This window comes from Paramisgurnus dabryanus, chromosome 14, assembly GCF_030506205.2.
Source record: "Paramisgurnus dabryanus chromosome 14, PD_genome_1.1, whole genome shotgun sequence".
Taxonomy (NCBI): domain Eukaryota; kingdom Metazoa; phylum Chordata; class Actinopteri; order Cypriniformes; family Cobitidae; genus Paramisgurnus; species Paramisgurnus dabryanus.
The window spans coordinates 12,209,158-12,219,512 of record NC_133350.1 but is presented as its reverse complement, the minus strand read 5'-3'; the positions used below and the strand labels follow the sequence as shown (position 1 = coordinate 12,219,512).

General features: G+C 36.6%; 1 protein-coding gene across 1 annotated transcript; it reads right to left on the bottom strand.

Annotated features, from left to right (window-relative positions):
• Positions 1-479: 479 nt before the first annotated feature.
• On the bottom strand, positions 480-3,229 carry mrps16 (mitochondrial ribosomal protein S16). Its single transcript, XM_065259114.2, has 4 exons — positions 3,062-3,229; positions 2,854-2,901; positions 2,488-2,748; positions 480-656 (listed from the first exon to the last, which is right to left on the bottom strand). The coding sequence occupies exons 2-4, from the start codon at positions 2,864-2,866 to the stop codon at positions 529-531; spliced, it is 402 nt and encodes a 133-aa protein (XP_065115186.1). The 5' UTR covers positions 2,867-2,901; positions 3,062-3,229; the 3' UTR covers positions 480-528.
• Positions 3,230-10,355: the final 7,126 nt, after the last annotated feature.

The following is a 10,355-nucleotide window of genomic DNA, read 5'->3' as shown; positions in this document are numbered from 1 at the left end:
CCCTTTAACCTATTAAATAACTACTTTTATTGTTTACCAGAATATGAGTGTACTCATGTAGATACGTCAGAGTTTCTAGCTATAAAGCGTTACACAATTGTGTCTAAACATTTATAGGGACTGGCCGTTTGGCCTGATATTAAATATTTAAGGAAGTGTATTTCAACTCAAGTTTCTCTGTTAGATCATTTATTAATTTCTGAGTCTATCATTGGTTTCAAACAATTTCAGATAAGCGGTTTTAAACAGATTAATGATTATAGGAGTCAATTTAAATGAAAGGCGAGTTTTGTACTTTGGGTAACAAGGTTTACATAAAGAAAAAGATCTGTCATATGATGTTTAAATGTAAGTTTTCAACATGTTTTGAACAAATTATTATAATAGTACAAAAAACATTTCAGTGAAATGAAATCTTAGTGCATCAACAGTAAAATGTGACGACATCACTACTGAGAATCGGATAAATAATTGTGAGAAAACTTTAAACACTTTATTTTGCTTTTATAGTACAACTCCTTTAGCTTTTCACAGCTCTGCCTGCTTTTCTTCTGCATCTTCAATGTCCAACTTTATTTCTTCTGTAGAAGCTGCGTTCCGTCTCCGCTCTGCTTCTGTTACTGTCATTGGATGCAGTGGGAAAAATCCAGCCAATCCTATTCAGAGCAAGACATAAATCAGTCTCATATGCACTCTCGCTTCAATTTCATCTCAAGTATATAACCTACAGACAGATAAAAGGGAAATATACAGGACCAAGCGTGCCGCACAAGCCCTGAAAAGTGAAGCCAAAACGTCTCAATCGCCCCCCAGTGACTGGTCCCAGTATAGGTCATAAACCCCGCCTCCCCATGTTATTCAATGGGACTTGAGACCAACTAAAAAAAATTAATTACACTTCAATTATCTTTTTTCAGAACCTGGTTTCTGTCATTTATTGTAGTTTTTATCACACTGATGTAAATTAAAATGTTTGTTTTTAAAATAAGTTTGTGTTTAGTTAGTTATTTAATGATATAAAAACGGTGGAGTCACGTCATGATTGACAGCTGTGATATCGTGTGATATGCGCATTCTGCGATAGCGAGGGCGGGGTTTTGATTTCGTGGCTTCACTTCCTGCTCACTACTGCGCATGACTGGTCCCGAAATCGCTACTGCACAGAGTCAAGACCCAAGATGTCAGCGCCATATCGGGACACTGGCGGCTTTACTTTTCACTAATGGAAGAGAGCGAACAGGCGTCGTCCATCTTTTTTTACAGTCTATGTACAGGACACATCGGATGCATCCTAATTCGTCTAATTATACTATTCCCTAAAAGTATGTACCGTTTTTTCAGGGGTGGGACAAATATCAAAACAACCAATCAGTGCATTGTTCAACGACTGATAAACAAAGCAAAAGTATCACAGCATTTGAGCTGTAATGATTAATTGTGTAAATGCGTCTTTTCTCAATGTATGAATTTTAATGAATTACGGTGAAATCCCAGGACATCCAAAAGCCAGAGGGCGCTCTCGTGCAGAAACTCATTTGTGCCACAGAAGAAATTCGATAACAAACACTATCCTAGGAAATGTCTATATAATTATTCTTATCGCTGTTATTCAAAATGTTTCTGGTATTTTCATGATAATAAAGAATAATTTTTTTTTAATTAAATTTTGTTTAACGAGTGTTGCTTTTTAAAATGCACGTTATAATTGACTTCTTATGGCTGTTTCACACGGTACGTGGCAGCCGCGAGTGTTTACTTCATTGTCAAATATTCTTATCGCTGTTATTCAAAATGTTTCTGGTATTTTCATGATAATAAAGAATAATTAGATTTTATTTATGGACGTTTCACACAGTACGTGGCTGCCGCGATTGTTTACTTCATTGTCAATAGAAGACGTGCGGAAAGTGACAAAACGGGGGAGGTTGTAGAAGTGAAGCGGAGTCAGTCTGCACGCCTTGCTCGTGCAACCAAAATCATGCCCCTTCCACGGACAAAGCTCTTCACAGCAGGCGCCATTAAAGATAAACATATTTATAATAAATGCTGCACAAAACACTTACATAACACAAGAAAAGCTGTTGCCATGTGGTGATATGAATACTGTTTGAAACCCCATTACTGACCCCAACACCATAGTACACGCATAAGCTGCGCATGAAACAAAGAATGACACCCTTGCGATTCAGAATTGATTTCAGACAGGTATTTTTGATGGGAACGCAATTAATTGTCACAGCCCTACATAGCATCCAAAGCGCTCAGCTGAATAAAAGCTGGCAAGCGCCTACAGTCAGCGTCCGCCTGGCGTTTTCAGCCGCGTTTAAACGCATTGGTGTACACTCCCCCTAACTCTATTCTATAGAACGTGTAGTAGGTGAATTGGGATGCAGTGATTGTCTTTACATTGTCTGCACTCAATAAAATATTTTGAAAGATATAAAAAAATCTGATTACAGTCTTGGTTTATAGTTGGGCTTTACTCACCCAGAAGTTTGGCCACAGGTTTGGAGGGATGGGCACCACAGCCAATCCAGTATTTGATTCTGTCGTAATTAAAGGCTACAAGTTTTTCATTATATATGTTAGGGAGAGGGTCGTACGACCCCAGCTGCTCGATATATTTACTGTCTCTCGCCCGTTTATTATAGGCGGCCACGATGCGGTAGAATGGTCTGTTGGTGGCGCCCCCTAGCGCCAAGCGGATCACCACATGCCCACCGTGATATTTTTTTAGCAGTAAAGATGCTGTTATGAAGAGAAACAAAGAATCACGTGTAAGAATTACAACGAAATGAAACCTTAAATCTTTAGTTAAACATTAATCTATTAAGACAACCACACACTACTTACACAGGTGGACCATGATTCACAGAATATCCGTAGACAAGGAAAGTAAAGCTAGTTATGAAACACAAAATATTATTTAGTACCACAAAATACTAAGTGTGTAAACGCATGTTTCGCTTGCTATACAAAATGCACATAATATATCCAGCATTTTTGAGCATGGAACCGCGCTATGTAAATACATTTCGCAACAGATCGCAAGTAACGTTACCTTTATAAATCCGGAAACTGCATGTAGACACCTCTATAATCGTATTAAATGTACGCTTAAAGTGTGTATATGGCTCAAACAGACGCAACTAAATGCAAGCATTCAACAACATGACATTCGCAAGGGCGCAGCCATGTTTCTCTTGCACGACCGGAAGCGCGTGTACGAATTCTACTACGCTGAAGGATTCGGTTATGAATATTAAGTACGTAACGTGCGTCTACGTTGCAGGAACCTAACCAACCATCAGAGCGACGTAATTAATATTCATGAGGTAGGCGTTCGCCACAAGATTCACCACTTCGGCCATTTCTCAATCCGAAGGCTGCAGCCTCCAAAGGACGCATTTTGAGACTGCATACCTCATCAAGACTGTCTTATTTCAGAATTTTAACAATTTAAATGTTGACTATTAATGTTAGTTAATCGTAAATTGTTGTAATATGCTCATGACTTGCGAATATAATGCTCAGTTAACTTAAATAAACCAGGGTTGATGACGTATGAGCCTGCATATGCGACCTCCTTTTGCAGCCTTCGGATTGAGAGCCTTCGTTTCCTGAAATAATGGATTTTGGCCACAAGGTGGCGGCTTTGAACTAGTTTGTGTTTTGCATTGTGAGACATGTTTGTAAGAAATGTTTGAGTGTTTTACGTTGCGTACTTTTTTGGATGTTTCACAGTAGCTATAGATTTTTGGTGCTCTTACCAAAATTAACCATGGTTATTTTGTGGTAATCATGGTTTAACTAGTAACCATAATGTTTTTGTTATAACTCTATTAAAACCATGGTTATTATATTTATCATAAGGGTGGTAGTATAATGTGTGGTTCAAATAATACCATAGTGTTACCCGAAAACTTTAGTACTAACTTTAGTACCATAAATACTATAGGGTGAATTCAGCTATAAAGACACGGTTTGTCATCAAGATGATCGTGTCCCAATTTATCTGAGTTTATCCTGTGTTTCACTGTTTTAAATCATTTCAGACAGTACGTGCAATGGGTTAAATGTTGCAACATTGAAATCAATAAACAAAAGATTTTTAAGAAAGTCAATGAAGAGTTTAGTAATGCACAGCAAGCCAAATGCATCTTATATGGTAAATCAGCAGCTGAAAACTCCCATTGATTTTCACATGTGCCTGATACTCTTGTGAAGATCTCATGCTCATCTGGACTATAAGACAAGCTTTTACAGCTGTAATCATGTGTGACACTCTTGTTCAGCATTTTAAGATGAAAGAAAATTCCCCACCTAAAAACAAGGTCTGTTAAAAAAAAACAAGCGGGACCTTAAAGGAATAGTTCACCCAAAAGTAAAAATGTTGTCCTACTTTATTTTATTTCCCCCATGTCGTTGTTTGAACCGCCAATGTCTTTCTTTATTCTTCAGAACCCAAACAATAATTTTTTTTAAAAGTGTGTCTGAACTGTTGTATAAGGATGTTTACTTAAAAATAATTTATGCAACTCCACAAGTAGAGGAGTAAATGTCTTCAGGACACCTAAAATAAATGACACAAGTATATAACACGTCTGGGTCATTATGAGGCTTGAAGGTTTTTTTTAGTTACTATAGGAGTGGATGGTGACTGAAGATGAAATACCCATTAATATTCTCTTTCTAACACTTTAATTATTGGGAAGATGTGATGAACCCATATATGTGTCACATAAATGCACATTTTCTAAGAGCTGTGATTTGTTATTGCACACCTCCACTTTTATTTATTTATTTATTTAATCAGAGGCCGTGCACATTAATAATACATAAATATGTAAAATGAGCAACCAGTATTGGCTATTTTTTTTAATCACTTAGGTGTTATTTGTCTGAACGTCTTCACATTTACGACGAAGAGTGGCCTCGCGTGTCAGGGATCAAATGATGTGTTTTATCTGTCATGGGCTTGTGGATGGATTTCACTGAAACTAATTTGGACTGCATGCAAAATGAACTTTTATCACGGATAAACAGAGTTTCCTTCATTCTATTAAAGGAGAGAATTGTCTTAACTGATTAACAGACATACCAGCATGTTTATCACATGTCATTGGTGAAAATCTCATGATTGTTTTATTTGGGAGCAATATTTAAGCATACAGTGGCAAGAAAAAGAATGTGAACCCATAGAAATGATCTGGCATAAGGTAACAACACACAAATAATTCTAGTTTCTTGTGTCTTTTTTTAAACACCAATTAAACATTCACAGTGCTGGAGGAAAATGTAAGTGAACCCTTGGATTTAATAACTTGTTAAACCTCATTTGGCAGCAATTACTTCAAGCAAGCGCTTTCAGTAGTTCTGAATCAGACCTGAACATCATCCAGAAGGGATTTTTGCTCATTCCCCTTTACAAAACCGCTTCAACTAAGACACATTTGTAGGATTTCTGGTGTGAACCTCTGTCTTGAGGTCATTTCTGTGAGGTTCAGGTCTGGGCTTTGACTACTAGGCCACTATGAAACATTTTGTTTTTCTTAAACCAATCTGTGGTGGATTTACTTCAATGCTTAGGGTCATTGTCCTGCTGCATTAACCAACATCTACTGAACTGTCGGACAGCCACCCTGACATTATCCTGTTGGATATTTTGTTAAACTTGGGAATAAATTTTCCTCTCAATGATGGCAAGTGGTCCCTGAGGCAGCAAAGCTTGCCCAAATCATGATATTCCCTCCAACATACTTCACTGTTGGGATCATGTAGGTGTGCCATAGTATTTTTTTCGAATAATTAAACTTTTGTTTCATCAGTCCATAAAATATTTTCCGGGTTTTTAAGTTTTTTGCAAACTTCAGGCTCACAGCAATGTTTTTCGGGAGAGCAGCGGTTTCCTGATACTCGTGGGTTCTTCCTTACTTTACTGATTTTTCTGTGTTGTGCCTTAGGAGTCATCTTGGTTGTGTGCCCACTTCTAGAAAGGGTAGCTACTGTATTAAACTGTCTCCATTTATAGAAAATTTGTCTAACTGCCGACTGATGGATGTCTAAACATTTTGTGATTGTTTTGTATCCCTTTTCAGCCTTATGGAGTGCAACAACTCTTGATCGGGTATCTTTAGAGAGGTGTGGTTCATAACATACAGTATACAGTACAGTACAGTATGTATACTATAGAAAGGATAAAATGACAGCATGCTTCATATAACATGATCATACGTGCATTAATAAAAAGTCACGTCACTTTTTTTACATAGTACATAGGGACTTTGTTATCCAAGAAACCAATCTATTTCATAACATCTAGTTCATGGATCACCGTTATCTTAAAATGAGATGGTCTTTATGAAATAATTTGCATGCATGTTTGACATCCGTAAATGTTACAATTATAATAAAAATTATTGAAAGTGATGATACACGATCAGATCAGTTTAAGTGGCCTTATATATGTCCTGAAGGAGCGCAGAAACAAATCATTAAAAAGAATTTATGAATGTAAAAGCTCTTTTTTTAGAATTGGGGCTGCGCTCTTCTTCATGTCTTTAGCTGAAAGGGAGGTCAGACCAGACAGTGGCAGCAGAGGATAGTCACACTTCATTAAAGATAAGAGCGTTTAAGAAGGACACTTAACTCACTGTGACCTTCCTGCTGGGTCGTGACCTAATCACACTCTGGAGTGTCCAGACCCTGAATGAGCAGACGGGTTCAAGGGGTCATGCCTCTGTTTGCGGGATGCAAGGGGATACGACCGTGGCTTGTTTGATCGTCTGATGATGCACGACAGATTTTCAGTGAGATCACACAAAGACAGTTTTGTAGAGAACTAAAGTTGTGCTCTTCAAAAACAGGCATAAATCTATAGTAAATGGCTGCTGGAGTGATATAGGTCTACATCTAAAGCGTCTTTTTATGTTTAAATGCATCAACTACCATGACAAGGGCATCTATCAGTGTTCTTTTTTAATGCATATATTACAATGTATTTATTTCCATTCTATCCCACGAGAAGCACATATCCCCAGATAGGAAAATAAATTGCAATTTTGTACCATTACAATGTTGTCAGAGCTGGTGATCGGGAACCCAGCAGGATCTTAATTTAGGTCAATGAATCCTAATATTAGTTTAATTTTCATGCTGTGGCATAAACAAAATGTCTTTACAGAGAAATTGCTTCATACAGTCAATTTGGAAGGAATATCACTCACAAAACCATAAGTTTGAATGGATTGTTGTTTTTATGCATTGTGTGAAGTTGTTGTAATATATTACACATATGTGACCCCAACAGTCATAAGCTGAATAAATAAGCTTTCCATTGATGTATGGTTTGTAAGAATAAGACAACTATTTGAAAATCTGGAATGTGTGGGTGCCAAAAAATCTAAATTTTGAGAAAATTGCCTTTAAAGTTGTCCAAATTAGGTCCTTAGCAACACATATTACTAATTATAAATACATTTTTATATGTTTACGGTAGGAAAATTACAAAATATCTTGAATATGATCTTAATATCCTAAAGATTTTTGGCATAAAAACTTTGACGCACACAGTGTATTGTTGTAATGCTACAAATCCAACATGATCTCGAGCAAAGTCGTGTTATAGTCACGAAAAATTTGATTAATTTATTTGTGTCCATGGCAAGAAATGCAGCTTTTTTGTGCCTTGAGCACAAATGTCTTTTTTGTATCACTCGCACAAATTTCTATAAATAGTTTTCCATGTCACGCATTCTTTTTCGTGTCCTTTTATGTATTGTTTTTTAAATCATTGTCGCTTGGGGTTGGATTTGGGGTTAAGTGATTCTAACCCCAACCCAAAGCGACAATGTTAAGAAAATATAACAAACAATGAGAAAACAATACATAAAATGACACTAGAAAGAAAGTCGTGCCACGGACACGAAAAATATTTATAGAAATTTGTGTGAGTGACACGAAAAAGACACGAAAAAGCTGAATTTCGCGCCACAGACACAAATAAATTAATAAATAAATGTAATTTTTCGTGACTATAACATGACTTTCCGTGAGATCAGTCTGTACAATTCCGACTCATTTTGTGGTCCAGGGTCACATATCATTTTTGTTATTTGTTTTAAATTGAACACATGAATATATAGAAACAAAATGTAAATTTGAGGTGATCAAAATAAATATTATTTAATATGAATATTCTTATAATATAAATATATGAGAATAAAAGAAACAAATTAAAAAATTAAAATGTTTTCAGTCTGTCAGGCATTATTGGGACACTGCTGAAAAATGGGCCGTGCTGTCACTGAGGCAGTACTCTTTCAAAAGCTCCTAATATTAGGGTTGTGATGACGATAGTCAGACATATGGCCGATAGCGTTCCTTTATGACGATAGTTGGCATGCTTGCCCATTATAGTTTTATATTTTATTATTATTATTATTATCATCATCATAGTTACTGTGCCAGGGAGTGGGAACAACACAGTCGCTGGTTTTAACCCTGGATATCCTCGGGTCAAATTTGGCCAATGTTAATTGCTGCTAATAACCCTGCGCTCCTAACAAACTCTCTAGTGAAAGGAAATGTCAGTATTGTCACAGGCGGACGATTTCACTATAGGGCATATCGTGCAAGATATGCAATAAAAAGTTTACAATTTGTTTAATTCACTCTGTGGTTAACATTTTCTGACTTTTTCAAACAATGCATATTGACATAAAGGTCAGAATCAAAAGCGACTTTATGCCTTTAGATCAAGCAACATTCAAAAATATCTTCAGTTAGTCTGTTCGCCTCCTAAGCAAATGCTGTACTATTCAGCACAATGGTGACGACCTAAAAAACACAATCATAACACAAACTTGTTTAAATACCAACACAACCAAACACTAAACAGTAATATGTCTCCTACTTATTTTATCTTTATTAAAAATTTGTAAAATAGCACTTAATTTCTACATTTGCTCTTATTATTCAGTCCCATTCCAAGCATGCTGGTAGCTGGAAATCTGCCTAAATTTGAAAAAGAAGCACGTTGAATTAGACTTTTTAAAGATGTCAAATAAATCTTTGGTGTCCCCAGAGCACATATGTGAAGTTTAAGCTCAAAATACCATATAAATAATTTATTATAGCATGTTAAAATTGCCACTTTGTAGGTGTTAGCCAAAATGATGAGCTGATGAAATTCAAACACTGATCACAATGATGGGGGTTTGTTGCAATTAAAACTCAATTGTGCTTTTCTCCGCACTAAATGGCAGTGCTGTGGTTGGATAGTGCAGATAAAGGGGTGGTATTATTATAATAAGAGCTCCTTATGACATCATATGTTTACCAAAACTAAGTTACTGTGTTGATCTTTTTCAAATTTTCTAGGTTGATACTGCACTGGGGACCAGTCAAATTTTCATGCCATGGCCCCTTTAACATGTTTAAAATAGTAAACTGGATGAGAAGAAAAAAATATTATTTTAAATGTTTAAGCTGCTTGACTGAAACTGAAGTTAAGCCAAAAAGTTGCAATTTCATGTCAGTTTAAAAGAATGTAACAGTTAGGGACCATTTTTTGGACATTGTGGAACCTGATTTTGATGTGTTTTGTTGCATTAGTTCAACATCTGTTTATTTTTTGTCTGCACATTTTGAGGGTTTTTTTGTGGATGCCATTGACTTCTTGAGTCTTATGCTATTATTAGACTTCTGCTGAAAATTTTCTGCAAAAAATGCTACTTTACTGTCACCATTGCTCACTCTAATCATGCTCAAAAGACATCCCATATAGATTTCTACATACGAAAGGAAAATTCATTTCAAATATCTTTATATTTGAATGACAAAGACAGGTGACGTGCATGCTTGTAGGTGATAAGGCTTTTGCCAATCCCAACAAATTACTTTTTCAACTGCTGTTTACCAATAAGTGCCAAAGACATCTGCACCGCACGCTTGATCAGCCCCCACATTCATGTTCTCCTTTAGGAGCCCCTCAAAGATCTGAAAGATGTGGGGTCCTTTTCCTATACTCAAATTCATCTCTGCAACCCAGCCGGCCTCCTACTGCGCCTCCTCTAAAGCCTGTGAGAGGAGGTGTCTCCCTTTGGCTGCATGGGTAGACATGCTTTCAGGCTTTTAAATGTACATATTTACACTTTTCCAAAATGTTTAGGAACTGCTACATTATAAACAGTAAGTTTTCTATTTTTATATTGTAAGATGTGTTGTAGCACGACTGTGCTGCTTTAAATCACAAAACCAAAGGATTAAATTTGTGTCATTTGTATCACTTGTGTTTTCGCAGACAGCAGACAACTCCGGGCCTGATCCGGACCAGATCTGCACCGGAGCCACTG